The sequence below is a fragment of the Periplaneta americana genome, chromosome 2, assembly GCF_040183065.1.
Source record: "Periplaneta americana isolate PAMFEO1 chromosome 2, P.americana_PAMFEO1_priV1, whole genome shotgun sequence".
Lineage (NCBI taxonomy): Eukaryota > Metazoa > Arthropoda > Insecta > Blattodea > Blattidae > Periplaneta > Periplaneta americana.
The window spans coordinates 6607911-6635307 of NC_091118.1; the positions used below are offsets into that span (position 1 = coordinate 6607911).

The 27397-nt window shown below is 36.5% G+C and overlaps 2 protein-coding genes across 2 annotated transcripts in view; both read left to right on the forward strand.

Annotated features, from left to right (window-relative positions):
• LOC138712247 (uncharacterized) overlaps positions 1–19189 on the forward strand; it is a 25471-nt gene extending 6282 nt beyond the window's left edge. The window contains exons 3-4 of the mRNA XM_069843819.1: positions 6181–6240; positions 9075–19189. Of these exons, the coding sequence (XP_069699920.1) occupies positions 6220–6240; positions 9075–14126 (5073 nt within the window). The 5' untranslated portion in view covers positions 6181–6219 and the 3' untranslated portion in view covers positions 14127–19189. The remainder of the gene's footprint in view (positions 1–6180; positions 6241–9074) is intronic.
• The window catches only part of LOC138712269 (reticulocyte-binding protein homolog 2a-like), a 288362-nt gene that overhangs the window by 179235 nt on the left and 81730 nt on the right, over positions 1–27397 (forward strand). The window lies entirely within an intron of this gene.

Here is a 27397-nt window from a genome sequence, read left to right on the forward strand (position 1 = left end):
TGGATCACAGTAAGTGTTGTGCAGTTCGTCTAGAGCTGTGTCGGACATCAGCAAGTCTTGATAAAGTCATTCCAAGAGAAAGACGTCCACTGAAATACAACTGAGGTAGATCTACTTAAAAATATAGGCTTCACTGCAATAATAGGTATTTAGTTTCCAGAAAAGCTAGTTATCGTCTAAGAAAATTATTTGAATCTGCTCCAGATATCCGTTTTTCATAAATTCCTGAACTCCAAAGAATTTCACTAACTTTGGCACCATAGTGCTATCACTGAGATTGCTTTCTAGCTGTGCAGAAGTCTTTGCATTATTGCATCTAAATTCACTGAACAACAAGAACTGACGTAGAGCTGCATGAAGCTGAGGAATCATATCACCCATTATTATTATTATTATTATTATTATTATTATTATTATTATTATTATATTATTATTATTATTATTATTATTATTATTATTATTATTATTATTATTATTATTGTACAACAGTAGGCGGGAACACGTACTGAGAATCTATGGCGCCAAACAGCGGCCAATGAAGTCTCACTTCAGTCACGTGCTATTGTTTACATTAGGATTTTTCTTACAGCGAAAAGATTATAGAGAAACCTTTTTGCTGAGGGATATTAGACTCAAGATGTTGTTACCAGCTGCAGAATCATACAAAACAGTGACAACACAAAGGAAGCAGAAGAAAAGAGAGATAGCAACTTCTATGGAACGGATAGAAATTGAACCAGCAGTAATCAACTGCAGAGATATGCAATCGTAGGACTCGTGATCCACGGGTTCCACCACAAAATGTGCATAAACACAAGATTCCACCACCCAAGTGAAACAATGCGTGTGCAAAATATGTGACCAAAAGTGTGAACTATATCACTTTAACCTGTGCGAAAAAAAAAAGGGCATGGACACTAAATGAACTTATAAAAGCAAGTGTATAAAAATGTCATATTGAATGCTCATTTGAATGCAATTTAATTTATTATTATTAAAAGTATGACGTGATAATTTCAATGTTGTAATTAATAATAAACACCAAAATGTTTTCATTAGAAGTGTAAAATGACTTGAAGGCGTGGTAAACAGACATATTGCATTCAATGCAAGGTTATGATGTAAATTTTCTTTTCTTTTTAAGAAATGCATAAATTAAAAATTACATTAAAAAAAATATAAACGCTTCTAAAACACCTCGAAAAAACCTAAGTTGAGGTATTTAAATCATAAATACAATGAAACCAAGGCTTAGTTATAACTATAACATTAAAATAACAACAACTCGTTTTTTAATTTCCCCTTCAAATTTCATGAAAGATATCAGTTGTAGGACATTTATATCAATTATTGAAAGATGATTAACATATGCCACTGAACACAAACCGTTATCGTGGAACACAATACTACAAAGTGTAATTTTAATGACAGTCTTTATATACATATAAATGCAATAAGTTCATTAAAAAAAACACACACACACACGGTTACGACACCGGAAGCCGCGCTATCAGACTCCTCAGAGAATAACATAACAGAACAGGAAGAACCAAGAAAATGGTCAGAACACAGAAATCGCAAAGAGTACAAACAAGCATGGCAACCGGAAACGACACACCAAAAGCAGCCAACTGTCCCAAATGTGACAAAAGTGTCGAAAACGACAACGGCGCCGTGGGATGCGAAGGAAATTGCAAATCATGGTTCCACAAAGACTGCACGTCACTTTCAACATCTGAATACAACGCTATAAATGAAAAAGGAAGCACTCTGTTATGGATGTGTAATAAATGCTACATGCTGCTAGAAAACTATGGAATTAACACAGCCCCACCAGAAATTAAGAAGTCATGCAGTGAACTCAAAACACAGATCGAGGAGATGAGTGCCGCCCTGATGCAGAAAATGGCACTTCTACTCGAGGCCCAGCTACAACAAACCGATCTGCTTATAAGAAAAGACAATTCAGAAAGAAAAGAACCAATGAAAAATGAGACAACCCCACCAGAAGGAACTATAATGAATACATCAACGAACGCACCGGCGTACAACAAAGACACAAACAACACACCACCTAATGGTACAGACTCAAATCGACCACAAAGTACGACAGAGACGGGTCTAGGAAACACAGAAGGAAACGAAAACAACGGGAAAACTTTAAAATCATCCGCAATAAGAGGTACCGCCACACATAGTACCAACTATCTGCAAGCAGCACCAAGGAGAGAATGGATTTTCGTTGGGAATGTTGACCCGCAAGCCAACGAGGGAAACGTAAGAGAACACTGCAGGTCACTAGGAATAAAGGACCCGATCTGTGAAACCATAACGACCCGTTTCGCGAAAGCCTTCAAAATTGGAGTAGCCCCGAATGAACTTGAACTTGTGAAGAAACCGGAAGCTTGGCCAGCCAATATTGTGATCAAACCCTTCCGTTTTCGAAACCAAAGACCAAGACAAAGACGCGAAAGACTCCCCCAATACGAGGAACGGAGGGACTTCAGAGATTACATGGAACGTGGAGGGTATTAAGGGAGTATTAACCCTCGCCCCAACAGACATGCTTTCAATATACGACATCGCAATTCTCACGGAAACATTCTTATTGGAAACATGGAACCACCCTCTTTTCTACAGTGCACACGTTCTAGCAACAAGAGGCGAGGCTGGCAGACCCATGGGGGGGATTACAGTACTTGTCAAACCCAGGCTACAGGAATTGAAGATAAAGCATAAGTCGGACAACGTAATAGCAGTAAAAACCAAGTATGTGTACATAATTGCAACCTATTTCCAACCGCATTTTCAAGCCATAGACATTATCGACGAACTGAGCCTGACCTTAAACACGCCAGATGACACATTACCGACAATCATCGCCGGCGACCTGAATTGCCGCGTCGACAAACCAGACAACAAAGCACTGACAGTACTTAACTACCTCCGCGAAGAAGGATTTTTGCTAGGAAACGACCCAACAAAGCCAACATACATGGCCACAAACGGAAAGAGCTCCATAGACTTAATCTTCACAAGAGGAGCGCTCAGAAACAACACAGCCCCAATCTGGACATCGAGCATAACCCCCATAAGGAAGCATCTCCCTATCCGAGCATACATAACATTACCAAATTATACACCTAAAGAAGAAAAAACAGAGAAGATATCCCGAAACATCGACACCGAGAAACTCCTAGAACAACAAACATCGAGAAAATAATGGAAGCAATACAGAAAGAAGAAATAACTAGAACTAGAATCTACAATCCAAGGCGCAACTCAGGAAAACAGACCTCACACCAAGATAGCAGAAAAATGGTTCGACACCGAGTGCTATCGGGAGAGAAGAGAAGTGATCACTGCCCTACACCGTATCAAAACAAACAAAAACAACAGCACTGAAGACCTGAAGAGATACGCCGATGCAAGGCGAAATTACAAAGCACTGCTAAGGAAAAAGAAAACTACATTCTGGGAGGAAGAAGGAAATAAATGGTTCAGGACGCAATTCAAAACCCCTACATAGCACTCCGGAAGAAGAAAAATCACGCCACACATTATATACCTATGGAAGAATGGGAAAACAACTTCAGAAACATATTAAACAGAAAAGGAAAAGAAGAAGCGTTTGCAGAGATAAAGGAAACCCCCGATCCATGGATCCCCTTCTCAACCCAAGAAGTAGAAGAGTGCTTAAACGCACTCAAAAACAAGAAAGCTGCTGGCCCCGACCACCTATTCAACGAACACCTTAAACAATCTAGTCATTTATTAAATGCTACATGGACACAGTTCTTCAACAAATGCACAGAAATAGGCGATATCCCAGAAAAATGGAAAGAATCCACAATAAAAGTAATTTACAAAGGCAAAGGAGAGCCAAGCAACACCAATAACCATAGAGGCATCGCGCTGGAATGTAACCCCTTCAAGGCCTTGTCCAAGCTAGTCTACAACAGGATACGGGACGAAATAGAAAAAAAATATACCGGACGAGCAATTCGGCTTCAGAGCTGGAAGATCCACATTGATCCCAGTGGACCTCCTGTTGAGAGAAATAAATGACGCTCTACAGCAAAGAAAAGGAAAGTTGTTTGTCGCTTTCCTGGACTTCACGAAAGCCTTCGACATCCTCGACAGAAGCTGGCTAAAAGAAAAACTTCGACTCACCCTCGGGAACAACAGTGTCTGGTACAGATTTCTAAACAACATATTGAGATACAACAACGTCACGATATCGGATAACTTAAATCACTCCCACCCAGTGAGACAAACGAACGGAGTCCTCCAGGGTGACCCTGTGAGTCCCCTGCTATTCAACTTAGCAGCAGGAGATCTCATTAAAGAAGCGAAAGAAAACGAAGACATATCAATCTTTGCGTACGCAGATGACATCGCAGTTGCAGCACATGACATCAAGACATTGCAACAAACCCTTGACAAAATGGCAACATGGTGCGAAAGGCATGGATTTCAAATTAACCCTAACAAATCAGAGCTCATGGTATTCAGAAAAGGTGGCAGAATTTCAAACGACCTGGACATCAAGATTAACAACGAAAGTATAAGAATACCTCGGGAAGTGAAATACCTAGGAGTCATACTCCAACCGACGGGGAAAAGTTTCACAAGACACGTCACAGAAAGAGCAGCGCTGGCAACAAGAGGAATAAACGAAATATTGCACATCAGACTGCTCTCACTAGAAACGGCAATAAAGCTTTTTCACGCAAAAATAGTGCCCATGCTGTGTTACGGAATCGAAATCGTACGGCCAAGCCTTAATGTAGCAAACCTGGCCACGCTGGGAAAAGTGAAGGCAAGATTTCTAAAGAAGGCACTACGAGTGGCAACGACAACACCATCCCGACTCACGTATGAATTAACAAGAGAACCATTCCTCACTGAAGAACTGAGGACCAATTTCTTCCTGCCATCCACTGCTGAGACTGAGAAACTAACGAACTTGCTATATGCAAAGAAGTCGGAAATCTGGAGAGACTTTTACTGCAGCGAAGCCATGACAAACCGAGAATGGACATGACCAAACAGGACGGAAGGGCACATAATAACGGGACTAGCGGTACACGGCTTCCACCATACCTTGTGCAGAACAAAAAAATTGCATGACCCAGACGATTCGTGCATACGCGAACTCTCCGGTAATAAATGTGAACGATATCATATCGAAAGCTGCAAAAGAAGAATAAATCTATCTCGCAGTACGCGGGCGCAGAATAAGATAGCCACAGATCACACGAGAGACTTCTTCCATGCACATACGTGCGCATTTCAGTGTTCATTATTATTATTATTATTATTATTATTATTATTATTATTATTATTATTATTATTATCATCATCATCATCATCATCATCATCACTTTCTCCAGTCTGTAGATGCATAAAATATGCCAATTTGCATGGGCACAATTTAGATCCTTTTAAAGTATAGTTTCGTTTTGATTATTAGTATTTACTACAGTATTTCTTGTCCTCAATTTTATTTATGTGTGTTTTTCTTGATTTAAAATATTATTTGTTTTTGCACCTTTGTATCTCCTGTTTGTGTATTGTGCTGAAATATAATTGGCCTCTGGCTGTTGTTCAGCACACAAATATTAATAATAAATAAATTATTATTACGGTGTGCCTGAATTTTGTCCCGCAGGAGTTCTTTTACAAGCCAGTAAATCTATCGACATGAGCCTGTCGCATTCAAACACAATTAAATGCCATCGAACTGGGTCAGGATCGAATCCGCAACCTCGAGCACAGAAGGCCAGCGCTATACCAACTGCGCTACCGAAGCCAACACGAATGAGTTTTTTAATAATTCGTTTAGTGTTGTTAGGATTTTATTGTCTTCTGCTTGCTTAATTTATAATGCTGATTATGTGTGGCTTACTATTGAATTTGTCGGTTACACATAAGTTATTTGTGCTCACAGCCAGTAAAGGAAATTCTATAAATTGTAAACGTGACATGCTGTCTCTGTGCTCAGTCATGTTTTCTTTCTTTTTTGGGGGGCGGAGGGGGGCAGTCTAGCACAGAGGAATATTAAACTGGTCCCTGCATGTCACTTTTATTTGAACTGCTCCAATATTACATGTAAGTTTGTAAAATAAACTGATTTACATTTACGCTAGACTTGTAACATGAAGTAATTGTTTCCAGGTTTGTTTAACGACGTTTGATCACAACATCAGCAGCAGAATGGCCGCCAGTAGGAAGTGTGTAAGTATCTGATATCAGCAGACACTGTGTTTCATAATATTATACTTAAAAAACAGCGGAATTTCATATTTTCTCCTGTTACATACAATCAGAAGCACGAGTCCTCAGCTATCTGGAATTCGTTGTCACGTCACAGTATAAAGATGTATAAAGTATAAAGTATAGCCCTAAAGTATACCGTGTTACACTATGGTCACGTGTTGAAGTTTGTTCTCTAACAGTCGACAGCAATGGATTTTAAAACGTCCAGGACTGAAGTAATAAGTATGGTAGTCTGTAAGTAAACTATGGTGGGGCAGATGTGTCTGCTGGTTTTACATCACACATTTCAGCAGAGAATATTTACAAGAAAGACACAAACTCAACAATGCACGTGTGTGTTGCCTATGTACATCCTGTAGTTAAAATCAATAATCTACATTTTAAAATATAAACCGTTTTTAAACGAAATACCAGTAGTAACGGTTATGGTCTAATAAATCAACAATAAACATAAAACTGTCAGGATTCGGATACGTTCTGTTGTCTTCCTTATGGCGTGCGTTTAAGTGAATGTGGAAGAATATAGAGATGCCTCAACAGAAATCATCAAAGTGTACTTTATATAATGGCTCTTACATGACTTCTGAAAGTCAAATGAAAAATGTAAGTACGTTAACTAAGCTCCTCTAACCTCTGTTAGTGTGGAGTGTGCCTTCTCCACTTACAGACTGATATTGATTGACAAAAGGCAGTTTGAAATTGGAGACTTTGGAAAAGATGACTGTTATATAGACTGCTCAGAAGCCATTCAGTCTAAACCATCAAATAGAGGAAAAGAGAAAATGAGGGTTTTGCTAGATTGTTTTTTCCAAAGTCCCATTAAGATTTAAAAATAAACTAATCAGTTATTCATGTGTGACACTAACTGAAGTAACTAAATAGGCCTACACACATACATAAGTGTCAAGTAATAAATGTAAGTTAACTATTAGAGGCAAAAACATAAAAAAAAATACTGACTTATTGTTTATATCCACTGAACTGTTTTCAAACATCTTTGTGGCAAATCTAATTCTAGGTCTACTAATCACAATAGTCATCGGTATCATCCTGGTGGTCACATCTCTGTTGGGTCCCTGCAGAAATTATGGTAGCGCTATCGACTTTTGGATGCTCAGTTACAGAATTATCTGAATTAAAAGCAATTAAACTTAATGTTGTGATAGACTATTCCATTTGCTATTTCAGTTTTTCTATTTGTCAGTTTATTGGATTACTTCTTATTGGATTACGAAGCCATGGCGGCCATTTAACTGACGTTCTCTTCCATAACTAATGGCATTAAGTGTGCTTCAAAATAACAGTAATTAAATAAATAAACTTCTTTCGTACACACAATAACATCTGTTTCATTTTGAAAGTGTGACACTCTTATCGGAAGACACTTTATATCAGCTTCAATGGTGTAAGGCTAGGACTCTTCCATATGAAATCGATCAGTAAAAAACCTCGCATTTTTTATACTCTAATTTTTTCCCTACTTATACAAGGTGCTGAGGGGAGTGCATTTGCAAAAATATACTATCGAAAGTCAAACGGTTTTCGATTGTTGAGCGACAAATTTAGCGTATTTTAGAAAAACAAGTCTCTTTCAGCGCTCAGAACTCTGGAACCATTTACTGCAGAACATTGAACGGGAGCTTATTTTGAAGCTGACATTTGGTATGATAAGAAGTAATCCTTATTTTTATTGTATACAGAGAGACAGATAATCTGATTTTACTTACTTTTAGGCTTTTTGCCCATTTGTAAAAATGTAAAAAAAAATATTGAGAAAAAACCTTGCATTATTAAGAGGGATTCGGCATTGTTTGCTTAGTGGCTCGGCAATAAGTTTCGAGGGTATTAAATAAATTATTTTCACACGCCTGGACTTGAACGTCGCAGTACCGCACGCACTGGCCGAGAGCTGAAGATAAGCGAGCATTGGGCGTCATTTTACTCCTGTGTTTATGAAAACTTGTGATAAAGCTAGCCCAGCTATGCGCTACTAGACGAAACATCACGTGTTTGTCTCCTGGCCTTGCTTACCTCGGCTAGCTCACGCCTCACAGTCAGCTGGTTAGTTCACGCGCGTACTATTTATTTTCTTTATTCGATATTTTCAATACTTTATCAATGTTGCACCAGTAAAAAATATGTGTTTATTTGTACTTTCAATGCGGAATCTAACCATATATATTTTAAAAATATTTTTTCGTGGTCAAAGGCGTCTTAATGAAGAAAAATTTTAATTTCTCAATTTCCATAAAAAGTTAGAAAGTCTGTTTATATGTCAATTTGAACTTTAATTTTTCAGCATCAAAATAAACCATGATTTTGATCATTGGATGAAAGGGTTTCGGAGCCACAACAGTTTAAATTTGCTAATTTTATGAAAATATGATAAATTTAAATATTTTAAATTTAAACACTATGAAGTTCTGATGCCTCAAACTTTGCACAAAGCATTGTATCACAGCTGTCTACGGACAGAAGAAGTTTCATTGTATTTAAAAATTGCAAGGTCAATTTTCTCTACATTTCGGTCGATTTGAGATGAAATAGCCCGCTAACGAATTTTTCCCTTAGGCTGTGTTCTAACGTGCTGGCAAAGTACACACTATGAGATGGCGCTCATATATTTTTCCCTTTCTTACAGGTTCCTCGTACTTTCTCCAGTTAAATGTTGCCAAGTGTCCCTTATTTAGATTCTGGAAACTTGGAAACTATAGATTAGCAGCCCATCACTTCCAAAATAAAATCTCTGCAAATAATTATCATGAAATAAATTTTTTTCTTGTCCATTACAGGATTACAAGAAGACAGGTGGTTCCTACAGTATTTCGGGAGCAATGTACGAAGTGAAACTGTCTGGTCTTCTTTTTCTTAGAGGAGTCAATGAGGGACAGGAGTTCCGTATTGCCTCCAACATGGAAGCAGGTGGGAAGTTTGACGATATTGTATTTAGCTTTGGGGGTACCACAACGTTCGTACAGTTGAAACACAAAGCAGGGACATGCCAGACAGTAACGGAGAGGAAACTGGCGGCAGAAAAGGGCGACTTCAGCATTCCGATGTACTACAAGTCCTACTGTGAGCTCAAGAACAAGTGGGGACAGCATCCAGATCTGCAGCACTGGGGTCCATTCCGTGATGTGCGGTTCGTTGTTTACACAAATGCTGCAATGACTAGAACTCTGGGTGAAAATGTTGACGACACTGCACTCCATGATGTGCTCATGACAGGAGAGGAATGCATACATTTCTCTGGCTACGACTTGTTGAAGGACAAACCTGAAGCAAACCAGTTCCTCCATCAGTTCAGATATTACACCGAGCAAGCCACTGAGAAACAACTTGATCAATTCATTAAGGCAGAAATTCAGACTGCATTGGGAACAGATTCTCATTTGGAAAAGTTTCTGTCGAATGTAAAGAACTGGTGGGAAGGCCCTGGTTCGTACCTCACAGAAGATGTCGAGTTTTGGGAGCAGATGGTGGAATGTAGTATTGCTGACATCTGCAAAACAAAAGCAGATCAGCTCTCATTACTTAATGTACGATTTGATGAAAGGTATTTGAAATCATTTAGACAGCAGCTACCAGCTGAAGGTGGTCTTCTGATTGTTAAGAACGTGAATGCTCTCACTTCCCTCAAAGTCCACCAAAGTGTTGAAAAGAAGGTTATGATAGATGCTAATGTATTGCAAGATCGAATGAGTGAAGTGTTAGCTCTGTGGGATCGATGGGATATACTTGTAGTGAATGGCTGGGCCAAGGAAATAGCAGAGTTACATAAACATTTAGGTTCAAGAAAGATGCTTATTGAAATTCATGACGGTGAAAAGACAGACAGAAAGACGCTTATTGATGCTGAAAAGTTGATAGAAAGAAAGACATTTAGTGAAATTCATGACGGTGAAAAGTTGAAAGAAAGAAAGACTCTTATTGAAATTCACGATGGTGAAAAGTTGATAGAAAGAAAGACAATTATTGATACTCATGATAGTGAAAAGATAATAGAAAGAAAAACAGTTACTGAAATTCATGACAGCGAAAAGATGATAGAAAGAAACATAGTGACTGAAATTCATGACGGTGAAAAAATGGTAGAAAAAGAGACTCTTACTGAAATTCATGATGGTGGAGAGATGATAGGATTCAAATTTAGAAGTCATACAGATACATTCCGTTTTGATCAAATGGATAAGGAGACAAAAGAAAAAGTATTAGAATGCAAACTGAAATTCCAAGGTGAGTTCGTCAAGCTAAAGTCGTTGGTTGACATTAGAACATTTGATGAAGCAGTAAGTGCTGAAATTGTAATTCAAGTAGTTTCTGGAAATGTCGAAGGAATTGGAAAGGAACTCACTAAACAATATGAATACTATATCCCTCGTACTTTCTTGCGTAGAGAACATGTGGATAGGAGAATATTTTTTGCTGAAAATGATTGTATGGTTGTGAGTGGAGTAACACAACGATATCTGCAGCAATTAGTTCCGCCTGGAAAATTTGTAGAGATATTTGATGAAACAAAACACAATGAAACAAGCTATTGCCGCCATTTTGTTGGACGTAAAATGGACTTTGAAATGGCCACAAAGGTATATAATTGCGTTCACTGGTTTCAGAAGGAGGACACTGGATTTGTTTGGAGACAATCAAAAGGTGGTGTAACCAATATCATACGGCACTTGACACATGAACCATCGAACAGGAGCTTGAGGAAGGCCATGCTGCTGTCCGACAAGGTGAAGGTGCTTGTTGCTCATCCTGGAATGGGAAAATCCACGGAAATTATTAATTTAGCTCATGAATTCAAGCGAAATGATCCTGCCTGTTGGGTGGTGACAGTAGTTTTGAATGACCATACTGATTACCTGAGTGGGCATCAGGTGTCTGTTATCGATCTCCTGATAGACGCAGCAAAATTTGACAGTGCCTTCCAGAAATCACTTTTCGAATTTGAGTTGAAAAATGGAGGCAATATCGTAATTCTAATAGATGGGTTTGATGAAATTAGCCCTAATTATTCAGATATGGTATTAAATACACTAAGGCAACTTACTGCGTATAAATTCAAACAATTATGGATCACTTCTCGTTCTGTGACGAGGAAAATGCTGGAAAAGGAATTCTCCTGTCTTGCATTCGAGCTTCAACCTTTCACAAAAGAAAATCAACACGATTTCCTCGCCAAACTGTGGAAGAATATATCTGATGGTCCTTATGACATCAACATATTTATTGCCAGGTTGTTGGAAGTGATAGGCAGGTCACTAAATGACAAACTTGGACAATTTACAGAAATTCCACTACAGATCCTTATGTTGGCTGAAGTGTTTCAAAGCAAAGCCTCTGACTACTGTCAAACAGGGAACATAGAAATTCCTGACAAACTGGATTTATTGGATCTCTATTGCAGATTCGTGGATAAGAAATGGAATATCTATATCAATGAAAAAGGCGAGGGCAACACAACAAAGCTAGTTCTGCAAGAAGTTTACCAGTCGCACAGGAAAGTGCTTGAGGAGAACCACATGGCATGTGCCTTGCATTCCCTGCTAGAACGTGAAGACTTTAAAAAACTCAGCTGTTTCCATAATATTATGAGCCAAGTCACAGCTTTCCAGAGCCGATTTTACCAAGGTCTTGAGAAAATTGGAATTATTGTTGAAATTGTTAATTTCAGATCAGTGTTCATTCACAGAACCTTCTCAGAATATTTTGCTGCTAAGTGGTTTGCAAAAAATATCAAGAAAGAGAAGAAATATTTAGAAAAGCTATTGTTTGATCAGAAGTTCAAAGTAATAAGGACATTTTTTCACCGCATTCTGAGTCAAGGGTTTCAATTGCATGTGGCTGTCCTAAATGAAGACAAAGTCTCTCTCCTCGAATTGCTCCATTCCCAACGGTGTGATGTGAATAAGAAGGACAAAGGTGGGAGGACGCCCTTGCACTTGGCTGTGATGAATCACATTGAATGTCACCATGAATATCATGGAAACTACGAAGCCATTCGTAATACAACTACGCATGAAGTCCTGGAGATACTACTTGATCACGGTGCTGATTGTAGCATTGAAGACGAAGTCTTGTGCTGTCAACCCCTCACACTGGCAGACAGATTTGGAGCATGGTCAGTTGTAGAGAAGGTACTGGAAAGACACGCACAAAGCAGTGACATTAGCTTCAGCTTGGAGCATATTAAGAGTAAGGAGCTCCTAGACATAAACTTGAAAATGGTAGCAGAAGGTGGGTACATTAATATTGCCAAGTTCCTCTTCAACTCTGGTGTAAGTGTTCAGCATCCAGTGCGAGTAAAAAGTAACTGGGAATGGGAAGTTGGTATTGGCACAATGGTACACGTTGCTGCAATTGCGGGAAAGGTAGAAATGGTGGAATTTTTGCTAAATGCTACAAAGAAAGAATTAAAAGACTCCAACATGACATATTTTAAGAAGGCTGATGACAATTCTCGTAGATATAATGTAAATATGTTATTTCACAGGGATGAATATATTAACATACGGGACAACATGGATAATACTGCTTTGTCATATGCTGCCCGGCATGGTCATGTGCAAACTGTGACACTGTTAATAGATAGAGGAGCAGATTGTAATTTACGCAATAAGGATGGTGACAGTCCAATATTCCTTGCAGCCCAGAATGGTCATGTGGAAGTTGTGAGGCTGTTAATAGATAGAGGTATTGATGTTAATGCATGCAATCAACATGGTGAGAATTTGCTGTTCACAGCGGCTAAACATGGTGATGTGGAACTTGCGACATTTTTAATAGACAGGGGCATTAATGTCCATGCACGCAATAAGAATGGCGACAGTCTAATATCCAGTGCAGTGGAATATGGCCGTGTGAATATTGTGAATTTGTTAACAGAGGCACATGGCATTGATGTCAATGCACGTGACAACTATGGTAACAGTCTAACATTTATTGCAGCCAAATTTGGCCATGACGACGTTGTCAATTTGTTGATACAGAAAGGAGCGGATATTAATGTGCGCAACAAGCTTGGTGAGAGTCCATTATTCATTGCATTAAAGTTGTGGTACGGTCATGGAAATATTGAGAGGTTGTTAATAGAGAGAGGTGCCAATGTTAACGTACGTACCAATGACGGCATTACTCCAATACTGGTTGCAGTTGAACGTGGTCTGCTGAATGCTGTGTGGATGTTAATAGAAAAGAACGCTGATGTTAATGTGCGCAATAAACTTGGTGAGACTCCTATAATGATGGCACTGAAGCACGGCCATGAGGATATACTAAAGTTGTTACTAGAGAAAGGAGTGGATATTAATGCAAGAACCAACGATGGTGTTAGTCTAGCAATTGCTACAGCCAAACGTGGTCTGGAGAAACTTACAATGTTATTAATAGAGAGAGGAGCAGATGTTAATGCAAGAACCAAGGATGGTGTTAGTTTAGTAATGGCTGCAGCCAAACGTGGTCTGGAGAAACTTACAATATTATTAGTAGAGAGAGGAGCAGATGTTAATGCAAGAACCAAGGATGGTGTTAGTTTAGTAATGGCTGCAGCCGAAAATGGTCTGGCGGAAGTTGTAAGTTTATTAATAGACAAGGGTGCTAATATTAATAAACGCAATAAGCATGGTCAGAGTCCAATATTGATAGCAGCTCTACACAATCATCAACATATTATGTGGCTGTTGGCTGAGAATGGTGCCGATGTTAATGTGTGTGATAAGGACGGCATTACTGCAATAATGGTGGCAGCCGAATACTGTGACGTGGAGACTGTGAGAATGTTAATAGAAAAAAAAATGCTGATGTTAATGCACGTGGGAAGCGTGGTGAATGTGCAATTCTGAATGCGACCATAAAATGGCGTGTGGATGTTGTGAGGCTGTTAGTAGAGCATGGCGCTGCAGTCAATGTATGTAATAAGTATGGAGAGAGTCCAATGTCTATCGCAGTTAAACATCGACATGAATCAATGGTGAGGTTGTTAACAGAAGCAGGTGCAGTAAATCAGTTAGAAACATTTTATAACAGATTTATAAGATATTGTTTCTCTTGTCACAACAATCATAGATCTTCTTCTTCTTCTTCTTCTTCTTCTTCTTCTTCTTCCATTTGCAATTGTTGTTGACCAATTCCCATTCTGCAACTTCCCAGTGTTATCAATATGAATTATATACGTAACTATAGAAACTCTAACTCAGTAAAACATGTGAGGCTGACAGCCTCTATAACATGACCACTTCTCTTCACTGACCACAGTTTTGTGAACCATCAAATTTCCAGGTTTTCTTCATTGTTCTATATACACTTTTAACACTTAGATAATCACTGAATAACTTGCATCTTTTTTACTGTGCTAACTTTTTAGATAATTTGCTGGCTAAATGTTACAAGGGTGTATGTAGTAATATGTTAGTTTTGAGATACAAGAAGTTGAAATTTTAGACCTTCGGGACTTGGTGTGAGAATATTATTTCTTCCTTATTTGTATTACATCTTAAAGATAATTGAAAATACCGAAGTTTTGTTGCATTACATTCTTAATATTCAGGTTTTTGAGGAAGTTATTTTATATTATATTCCAACATTGAACCTTATAATTTTAAACATGTATTTTATTTAATAGCACAAAGTTGTATGTTGGGGTTCTGCACTAAGATCATTTATAATATAATATTCAAGGATTACAGAGGGTAAGTATATAGAACACAGGGATTTAATTTTCATTACCTTTATTGTAATGCAACATTGGAAATATAATAAAGGCTTATTTATTTTAATATTTATGAAACAAAAACATGAGTGATGACTAAAATCTGAGAACTCAAGAAATTGTTTGACATATAAACCGTTATTTTAGTTACAAATTTAAGTTAATCATTACTCTCTGACATGGTAATAATATAGACAAAACTCTTTGAAACAAAGATATGAAAATAACATACAGTAACCTATATTAGTATGCATACAGTACTTACACAAAGTGAACTAAACTAGTATCTTTTAGATGCTGAGTGAAACAAACTAATAATTTATTCTGTTTTTAGTATTCCTTGAACTTAATATTACAGCATTATAATAATAAATTTAATTATTACATTATGACATACAATTGCAAGAAAGGTATGAAATTAATATAGCATAATATATTAGTATGCACACTCATACAAAATGAATAATAAAATTAACATCTCAAGAAACTGAATGAAACAAAGTAATGATACAGCTCTCAGTACTGCTACAGATTAATATTATATCATCACATGACAAAGAAATAATAACATGAAGTGAAGACAATACAAAAGCTACATCTACAAATCTCATTTTCATACAAACTGAACAGCACCACAACATTTTCTTGTAGGAAATATAAACATAATACATTTTGCTATCAATCTGTTAACTTAATATGTTTATATAACATAAGAGAGGAAATGAATCAGTGGAATTAATTGATGTAGGTGTTTCCTTTATTCTCTTTGGCCTCTTCTTAATTAGGTTTCAAAGAAGGATCTATCAACCTCGGGCATAAACTTGAGCATTGCTTTGAAAGATTTGACCTTATTATCTGCCAGTTTTGTTAGGATTTTGGCTGGTTTTGATGTTGGAATTATTCCAAACTCTGTGGATTTTCTCGATACCATTGTTAAATATTTCACATTAACATCATTATACTCCCTGCCACTATGACATTCCTTCCATTGTAAAAATGTGAGTGACGAGTGAATTTCAGGACTGCTACTTTTATAATTGAACAGTTTAAAGCCTGCTTGAAAGGCATGACGATTGCTTCATTTGTGACAACAGCTGAAGTTGCTTCTTCTGTACCAATGGCAATAACAATGGAGTTAGGCTGCTCTGGCTCTTCATAATTACTGCAGCTGTTCCTAAAAATCATAACAGAATTACTGCAATACATTTTCTAAAAAATAACAAAATATATATTATAAAATGAGGTACTGTATGCAACATAACTTCAGAGTACAGGGCTAAGTTACATTAAATTATTGAATAATTCTTACCTCTCAGTGTTTTCACTGTCTTTATGATCCACATTCATGATCTTGGTGAATTCCAATTCATTCATATTGGAATGATTACTGCTGTTAATTACATTTTGGCTATAATTGGAAATGTAACATCTTTTTCATCCATGACTGCTTGTTATAATCTTCCCCCTGAATATAAACTCCAATACTACAGATATGTATTTAGAAACATAGAACCTTCAACTTTAAACCCTCTAATATTTTACTATTGCAGGGTTCTATGTATACATAGAACTTTGCAACTCAAAGAGAACAACAAATTTCACATACAACTTATTATCATCGGCTGTTATGATTATTCCATTGGCTGTTGCCATCTAATTATGATATTAGGAGGTAGATACCTGCAACACTAAAAACTCAATTTCTGAATTTTCCTGACATAGAACCTTGTAATATTGAGCCAGCGAATTACCTGTCTGACTAGTTTCGAAGTGTTTCCTTCACTGTCCAAAGCCTAGTGAAGGTCCACTCTATCTTCTGGTTTCCTGTTGTGGTGGGATGTGTTTGTGATTGTGTCGGAAAGGGTGTGTGTTTTGAAATAGAGTTGAGTGCTCAGGATGTGCGGGGGGTATTTTTGTATGTTTGTAAATTTCATATTGTTTTATGTTGAACCAAACATATTAGTACATCTGATATTACTTTTTTTATTTAACTCATAACAAATATATATATATATATATATATATATATATATATATATATATATATATATATATATATATATATATTGACATATATAGGCCTAGTAAGATGTAAATATTTAGAAGGAATGGGTAATACTTATTGTAAGAAGGGTAAAATTGGAAATTACTTCATTTATATTTTTCGGTCAATGTAGAGTATCCACTGCCCACTGAACGAATATTTCACACTTTTATCACTGCCAATGCTGCGCTATAAACCAATTTTCGGCAATCTAATGTAAAAGACGGCCTACAGATATTTGGAAAGTTTCAGAGAAAATACACAAATTCAATCCTCTAACACGATTTTTTTTTATGAATTAAGTAATTTGCTGGGAGACATCATTAGATATAGGCCACTCTTACACTAAACCTGGAGTAATTTAAGCTTATTAATCAAATATGATTCTACTTACTGTTTTTATATGCTCACCTGTATGTAATTTCTATTTTATATATATTTCATTGTTATTTTCCATCCGAAGATCATTAAGAACGCTGAATATTACTTAATATCTCCTATCTTTCTTCAAATAGTGTTTATATGCCATGTTAATTTTCATTTGTTTTCATAAGTTAACAATGATGCACATTGGGAGCAACATATAAGAAATTATTTTCCTATACAATCCACGCTATATTCAGGTTGTTTTGAAATGATTAATCGAAGATGGTTTGCTTATTGTTTATAACACGCACATTAATTGTATGTAATTCTATTCCATACGTTTTTCTTTCTATCACAAGATCATTAAGAATGGTGAATAATATTCATGCTTGTTTCCTGTATTTCTTAAAATATGTGGCATGTTACTTTTTATTTGTCGTTATTTACGTAGAAATGATGCGCCAAAAAATAATAATGATTTCGTACTCACTCCACATCCCTATATTCACATTTGTTTTTCAGTGATTTATTAAAGAATGTACCGGTATTTAAAATACTAACAATTTAGAAACATGTTACATAAATCATCCTTGTGCCAAAAGAGAATGCTCCCTGGACCAAATTGTCGTATTTTGCAGTGGTCGTCAGTACTCGCTGAAATGGGTAATAATATAATATAATTATGTTGTATGTAGCAAGATCGATTATTCAATTGATAGGATATTTTATGAGGTTGTCATGACTGAGATATCTATTGTCAATTGCTTTTATTTGTCAGAAGGCCTTGACTGACGCTCTTAGGGGTGCAGGTCGGGGTTTGGGATGGCCCACAAGCAACAAGTTATACTAAATATGTTTAGGATTAGTGTAAACTAGCCTATGTCTCCTATAGTGGGCGGGACATAAGTAACATTCACCTATTTTTCTGTAAGCAGTGCATAATTTGTACCCACACTTCGTGTTACAGTTGAACTGTCCATCAATCTAAGTGATAGTCATGTTTCCTTTGTAGTTCTGTGGGTGTCCTTCCTACTCACCCATGATTCCTCATCCCCCAAGGCATACATAAGCTTATAGCTGTGATTTGTATGCAGGTATTAAAAGGTAACATTTGTACTCAGTATAGTTACAGACATACAAGCCATGCTCCCCCCTAATTTCAGATGTTATTCAGTATTCCTCTTTGGTACTGTTAATGACCTTTAAACCGCCTCACCTCCACTTACTCGTACAAATCAGTGCGCGGTTTACAAAATACAAGGTCTCTGGTATTGCATTTTGCAGTCTTGTGAACTAGATTTAAGCATTCTCCTCATCCATACAGTCTTAACCTTTAGTACATGCAAATCGCAGCTCTAGTCATGAGTAAGCTAGTTTTCCTTCCTGTTACCGTTTTTATTTCTCACAGTCTGTTACTTTGACTGCAGACCTCACAGCTCCACCTTTCCTCTCTGATAAGCAGGACACATCAGAGTGTGATCTACCTCAGTTCACAGTAACAACTGGTTCCTCCCTGCTTCGCATGAGTTGTTTTACTTTAGTCAGAGCTTCTACTTCGTTTTATTCAATCTTTTAGCATGTATTATATTATTTTTAATCTTCATATCTTGACTGTAAATCTATCAGTGTGTTGAAAAAAATATTGTGCCATTGCCTAACCAAAAAATACTATTATGTAAGAGTTTATGCTAGTCAATTATTGTAATTTTCTTATCATGTGTAAGAGATTGTCTTTATTTATTTGTTCTAGGTTAAGCTATTTTTATTAAACTCTGTTATTTAAAGTTGAGAGTGATTACTTATTTACAAGCCATGGATTTACTCCCTTAAGGACCAACTCCATACATGCTCAGCAGCTGCTTGAATTTTTCTGACTGTAGCGTTCTCTGAATTAAGCAGAAGAAAAGCAAAAACCAATACAGCATAGTTCTCTGTAGAGTTAGCTACACAGATGATGTTTAAGGGTGAACTGCTGAACTCAGAATCATGAAAGTATTATATTTCTCATACGACCACATTTGTCTACAAGAAATAATTGAAGAGTGTGATATGTTCATCCATTTTTATGAAATGAGTGGGCTAGTTTTTTATCCACCGATCTATGGACTGAGCTAGTTTTCAAGTAACATGCACAGTAACACAAACTTTTAGACAAGGACTGACGTTGTTCTGGAAGAAAACAAGCTTAGAATATAACTCCAAAAATGGCCTTTTCTAGCTGAAAGCACAGTCCTATATAAAACAGTTCTCTTTCGTTTGTATAGCCGTGATATCTCCATCTAATCTTATGTTATTGTCATTCACATTTGTAGAACTATAATTATGGTTTGTATAGGAAAAGTGAAAATAAACATGTTTGTATCTCAAAACAAGTGTTTTGGAGTTACCATGTTTTGACCAAACACCACAGAATTATACAGAGTGGAAGTGAGTCTGCTGTCAAAAAATGTGAAAGTTAGAATTTATAAAACAGTTATATTACCGGTTGTTCTGTATGGTTGTGAAACTTGGACTCTCACTTTGAGAGAGGAACATAGGTTAAGGGTGTTTGAGAATAAGGTGCTTAGGAAAATATTTGGGGCTAAGAGGGATGAAGTTACAGGAGAATGGAGAAAGTTACACAACGCAGAACTGCATGCATTGTATTCTTCACCTGACATAATTAGGAACATTAAATCCAGACGTTTGAGATGGGCAGGGCATGTAGCACGTATGGGCGAATCCAGAAATGCATCTAGAGTGTTAGTTGAGAGGCCGGAGGGAAAAAGACCTTTAGGGAGGCCGAGACGTAGATGGGAAGATAATATTAAAATGGATTTGAGGGAGGTAGGATATGATGGTAGAGACTGGATTAATCTTGCTCAGGATAGGGACCGATGGCGGGCTTATGTGAGGGTGGCAATGAACCTCTGGGTTCCTTAAAAGCCAGTAAGTAAGTAAGTAGTATAGGAAAAGAGATTACAATTAAGAAGTGTAGAGAGAAGGATTTGATTAAATCTTCCATCAGCCCTCCAGTGAGGGTGACCACAAGGATCCAGAATACAGAGCAGTTACACAACTGATAAATTTTGAGTTTGGGATTCGCTTAATGCCAAAATGTCATATTGACATAACCTTTCTTGAAAATATAAATGATATAGGATGATATGTATACTATCCCTAAGAATTTGTAATAGAATGCTTTGTATTTGAAAGACTCCGAATTTTAATTTCACTAATAGTTGGTAAGTAGACTGTGGAAGGGAACTTCTCACTCCAAATAGCATACTCTGACTGCCCAAGATTAACAGGTGTGTTATATTTGAAAGAGAGAAAAAGTAGGCATGGTTCATATATTTCTTGTTTTTCTTTGTCGACCACATTTGCTTGTGTGAGGTTTTTCTCAAAGCAGGTATCTAGTTTCCATTAATATTTTCATTCTTTTCATTTAAATCTCAAATTTTGGTCAAGTGAGTTTTTCCACGCCCTGTATATAAATGAAGACATGCAATCAAATTTCTTAATTTTGTGATTATAAAGAATTTGTTTTTTTGCATGGTCTAGAAAATGAAGTTAATTTTTTTCGTCTGGATGGCATATTAAATGATTTCATTTACTTCTATTTTGAATAACAGTTCAAGAAAATAAACTATAAAAGGTGATATCATTTGCAACATCACAAAGGAAGTGAATTCCAACAAAATGCAGAGACTGTAATGACAAGGTATGCGTCATCTTTTTAACACTCAGTGTTTTGTTTTTCATGCCCAAATAAGGCATTCTACACAACTTTTGCTTAATGACAACATTATGACAAAATTTCACATTACAGAAATACCATAGGTCCAAATCAATGACTACTGTAAGTGTCCTTTTCCTTCTAAATGGTTTATTTTACGATGCTTTATCAACTGTGATGATTATCAGTGGCGTAGCATGAAATTTTGAGCAGGGGAAGCTAACTCAAGTTGTCTTTCATGCAATATGAGAAAACGTATTACAAAAATACAGTCTTAAAATAAATAGTAGTCAATGTCAAGTCAGCAGTCGAAGATTGGTTGGAACCTCGTAAGTAACACCAATAAGGCATGACCTCAAATGATACGTAGTAAAATATGATTTCACGATTTACACATATCTCTTAACAAATAGACACATAAATGTATAACATTAGCTCACTCCCTGTCATACTTAGAGAAATCACAATATTAGTATCATTACGTAAGTATGCGTCTGTCTTTTGGTTGTGTCCTTCATTGACAGCAAGGGAGTCGGTCATTTGTTTTTTAAATCACACTTTTGTTCGTAAGTCAGTCTTGATAATACAATTATCCTAAAAAAATTCAAGTAAATTGGTGTCAGGAACTGTTATTTCGCTCATTATTTATTATATCAGTCACAATGCACACTAACACTTCAACTGAACACAACTGACGAAAAGGGATAACTCGCAAACTACTTATTTTAAATGTTAAAGCTAGCTTCTTGCGAGCCTTGCGACTAGGATAGTTTAGTTAGAAAGGGATGGAAAATCTGTGGGGTGGATTACACAGAAGAAACCAGTCAGCTTGGAAGCTGGTGTGTGCAGGCTTCTTGTTTACTGCTGCATCACAAATCATCCTGAGCTGCCGCATCACAATATTTAACGCGTAAATATAAATTCTATTAAAATTAATAAATAATTTTGTCCATAAACTGCAGGTTTATTATGAAATCATTATTAACTGGGGAAGCTAAGCTTTTTAGCTTACATTGACGCTACGCCACTGATGATTATATAATGTCTGGGTGATATGAAGGTGATAATGCTAGCGAAATGAGTCCAGGATCTAGCGCCGAAAGTTACCCAGCATTTGCTCTTAATGGGTTGAGGGAAAACCCTGGAAAAAAACTCAACTAGGTAACTTGTCCCAACCAGGATATAAACCTAGGTCTGCTCATTTCACGGCCAGCTATGCTGTTACTCCACAGGTGTGGACTACAGGTGTCCTACTGAGACATGGAAGTTACAAGGGAAGAAGGACGACGAATAATGTCGAAGTTTGGATGTTCAAGTACGGACTACAAAAATTATAAATTAAAAAATTTTTTAATAAAAATATACACACAATGTGTTACATCATATAAACATTTCACATGTTCTTAGCTGATCAATTCTTGGAGATAACTGTTTAAGACTATTTGGTATTTCTCAGTTATTTACATGTCTTCACTATGTATTTATTGTTCTTTCGTGACATGGTGCTAACTGAGAATTGTATAAGTTGCACGATATGAAAATATCATAATTCAAAGTTACAAACACTACCAGGAGTCTATTCCACAAAGGTATGGCGTTGTACATTACAAATTACTGATCGAAGATGTTTTAAAGTATGGAGTTGTACCTTTCTGTTCCACGAAAGAATTAGTATGTTCTACATTACCAATGAATTGCTACTAGTGACGTCATATCAATAAACATACTACGTCATAACATGGTTATCTTCGTATTTCATTCACAGAATTAGGTTATGTTTGCCTCTTTAATCATAAAGTATTTTAAGTTAGGTTATACAGCAAAGATTCGTGGAATCTATGAATTTTGTAACCCTGCAATGTTACCGGTATTTATTTTTGTTTACTTCTTTGATAATGAAAAATTTACTTCCTTATTATTATTATCATCATGTTCTTCCACGATCCCCTCATATTGCTCCTCGATAATTTCCTATATTAGCCAACAGATGCCACTAATAACAATCTTCATCCCCAAACTTAATTGTAACGAAATTACAGACAATGCAAAATTATTGAAATGGTGTCAAAGGAGATGGAATTGTTTCTTTTGAAGAAAATGGAAGTAAGAAAAGATATTCTACAGCACATATTTATTAAAATATATCTCAATATCATGAAATAAATATATTTAAATTGCATTAGTACATGTCAGAGTGCTGCATTGGAGTTAAATCGCTCGCTTGAACTCGGTCGAGTGTCGCACCCTCAAGTGAGATACGATCGGTCGTGATACGCTCGTAATGAATAGAAGCACAGTACAAGGTCATCTCACCGACATGTCTTATCTTGTATGGAAGGCCACAGATAAGATACACATATGTTTTGCTCACACGGTAAAAATAAGGCTTTATTTTCTGCGTCTATGACAAACGTTTAATGGAACAGTCAATGGAACGTACCAAAACAGTAACATGAAGTTATAAATAAAATAGTATGAAAAACTTCGATAAACAGTTATTATTGCTAATTAATAATTATTCAATATTTGATTTGCCACATATACAATATGATAGGTCCATACATAGTGTTCTGCCTATATACTGCGACAATGTAGAAACGTTTTACAAAATATTATTGATATAGCAGTAGATTAATAACAATATTAGTACAGAGATAACGTCATAGAAAATACAATAAAACGAATAATCATGCTGCACAACTGTTACAGACGCAAAGATTGATACACTAATTATTAGAGATTATTATCATCATCATTATTATTATTATTATTATTACTAGAAAACTTGATACAGTTCTTGCATTATCGTGATTGTGTTCTCCGTTTATAATAATTACATTTACATCCAATAACATCTATCAGATGTGGCAAAAACAAAATCACTCCTGTGTAGAAAAAAAAAAGAAAACATTTACCTACAACATTTATATTACATTTTAAAGCAAGTTTTGTAGTTATACTATGGAGAGGTTAGTTAAACACTGCAAAGTTTTGAAATGATAAACATCTATGATGTTACTACACAGTTCATCACTGTAACAAGAACGAATGTCTAACGCTCGGCTTATATCGTTCCAGGATTTATCGCTTGTGACAATTTCACTCATCATGCATGTGTGCTACCTATCGGATTATGCTATGAACTACTTGGCGCTCGAGCGAAAACGTCCGATGCAGACCTCTGGTACATGTATGTATTAGTCTCCTTTCATTGGTAGAGAATACTTGACAATTCACTAGTTACAAATAGTAATATTTTTGTGGAACACAATCATGAAACTCCACTGGTAATTTGTAAGTATGGTATGGTAAAGCAATACTCTAGAAAAGTCTTTTGTGAAACAGAAGCTCTAGTATTTTCATTATTTAATAGAAAATTTACTTGTAATGTACAACACTATACATTTGTTGAATAGGTCCCTGTAGTATTCCTTCTTTAAGGGAAGATGTTTGTTATGGGGTATGAAAGATTTGAAAAAAAAAATGTCTCTAATCAGATCATAATAGATTTGATTGTAAAGATCGTAGCTATCTGACATATTTTGTACTAAATAAGGAAACGTCTGGCTGTTGAATTAACCTAGAATGGTAATCTACTGCATTGTAGGCTAGAAATATAGAATTTTGAAGGTTTCTTTATTCATATATCCTGGAGATATTATGATGTGTCAATACCAAATCTATGGAAATAATTTACACAAAATTTTGAAATAGTTCCACGTGTTCCAAACAACAATCCGATCACCTCCCAGTGATTTTCAGATATGCTGTGCTTTCCTCCTAGGTATTTGAAGCACAGTTCATAATGTCTCTTTTTTTTCACGATCTATTTCTCTGCTCTGTGCATCTGTTTTTCAAAACATACTGTTGGGTTGATAACAAAGCCAATGTTCTTCTTCCTGTCACTGTCAACTCAATGATGTCAGCACAATTATTGGAACTTTTATCTGAGATACACGATACTTCATCATAGATTTCAAAATTTTCCAATTTTCTAAGGCATTCAGCAATGTTACTTCTCACCATGTGGTGTCAATTGTTTCTTAATAGTTACCCACTGGGACAGGAACCAAGAACATGAGGGAGAGTTTCATTTTCATTGGAGTGACATTGCAATTCATTTTTATGGCATTTGTCCATTGAGAAGATGAAAGGTCTTTTTTAGGCAGAAATCTAGGAGTTCGATTTTGATCATTTGGAAAATTGACACCTCTCTACCACGAAGTGGAATATCTTTAAGAGTATTATAAATGTATTAACTTACCCTGAAAATTTCATAACCTTAAGTTTAACAGTTTCTGGAAAAAATGTACCAATGGATGAATATAAAAAAAAAATACCTTTAACATTTAAAAAATTTTAGCTTAAAATTCACTAGATAATCATTGTAAGTTAATTCAATAGCCGTAAGTTTCCTTATTTTGCACAAAAAAATTTAAAAAAATCTACGATCATTAGGGCCTAATCTATGGAATCATATTTCAGAATTTTTTTTTTTTCTAATTTCCCATACACTGTAACGATTTCCCCATAATTATTTTCAGGTTGTGTTGCCTCTAGCCACACGGTGTAACTATAATGTGGTGCAATGCATTGTATTACATGGCAAGCCACTACTGCAGGGTAACATGCTTTGTTACTACTGACTGCTCAGGTTCTGAGTTTAGCAACCTTCCACTTTTATGAACCCAAATCTACTTTACGTACTATTGGATGTTAATATGTATTGTCACAAATCATCAAACTCATACAGAGTGTTTCAGAAGTGATGGTCAAAAATTTAGGAATGAAAAGTAAAAACGAAGAGAAGCAAAAAAGTTTCAGTAAATATGGATCTGCAAATTAACCATTTATGAGACAATGCCATTTTTTTTGCTGGTTGGGGCTGCCAATGAACCGAGTGCTTGGATACGGTAAAGCGGTGACATTCAGTATGCCGCACTCTCCCATCCCATTTCCTTCTAAGTGTAAGACGACTTCTAAACAGACGATATGGTGAACGGTGGATAGGTAGAGGAGGACCTGTACCTAGATCACCAGATTTAAATCCTTTGGATGTTTGTGTATACGATTATGCAAAAAGCCTAGTTTACACAACAGACGTCACCACACCTGAAGAACTGCAGCATCGGATTGTAGATGCCTTCCAGCAAATGAAGAATGACCCGGGATTGCTTGAGAGCATTCTTGGGTCTTTGCAGGGAAGACTAGACAGATGCATTCAAGTGCCTGGCCAGCATCTTGCACACCTGCTGTAAAATTCTTTAGTTAACATGTCCATACTGTACCTAACTTTGCCCCGGAACAATTTTACCCTTGAAATTATGTTATGTTTTATTTAACGACGCTCGCAACTGCAGAGGTTATATCAGCGTCGCCAGATGTGCCAAAATTTTGTCCCGGAGGAGTTCTTTTACATGCCAGTAAATCTACTGACATGAGCCTGTCGCATTTAAGCACACTTAAATGCCATCGACCTGGCCTGGGATCGAACCCACAACCTTGGGCATAGAAGGCCAGCGCTATACCAACTCACCAACCAGGTCAACCCTTGAAATTATTCAAGTCTGCTTCACAGGGAGCTTTACCTGAAAAACTAGACTTGCATTATATATATGTTACTGTAGGAACGTTAACAGAAAACCACAATTCCAAGTCACATGGAGTTTGTGTGCACTCAATGTGGATCTCTGGCATCTTGTCAGCCCACACGAGTTGTGTGGATGTAAAGGGAAAAATTGAGATGGTGTTGGGTGGAGTTTGTGAGTAGCTCAGTTGGTAGAGCGCTGGTACGTTCAATCAGAGGTCCTGGGATCGATACCCGGCCCCGGAACAATTTTTCCCTTGAAAGTGAGGACTGTTTTTGCAAAACTTGCTAACTGAAAAATTTGCAAAGTTGAGATTTTGATGGATTCGTTAACATAAGACAGGCCTCTACATGATGTTCAAGGCGTCTTAGTAAAATTGGGTTATTTCTCTTCATTGTAGTGTGTCAAAGTGTGATCATTTTTTCAAAACTTGCTTTCTGCTATAAGTGAGACATACAGCAAAACTGCTTACTACAGTGTTTTGTCTTTCCTGTAAAATTTAGTTTTTTCAGTTAGCAAGTTTTGCAAAAACGGTCCTCAATTATTCAAATCTGCTTCACAGGAAACTTTACCTGAAAAACTAGACTTGCATGTACCTAACCTTGTTTATCCACAAACTTCACTGTTACTCAAACAAAAATGTTTCTTTTGTGTATGTTGAATCACATTTCTATGGTGTTGGAACCAAA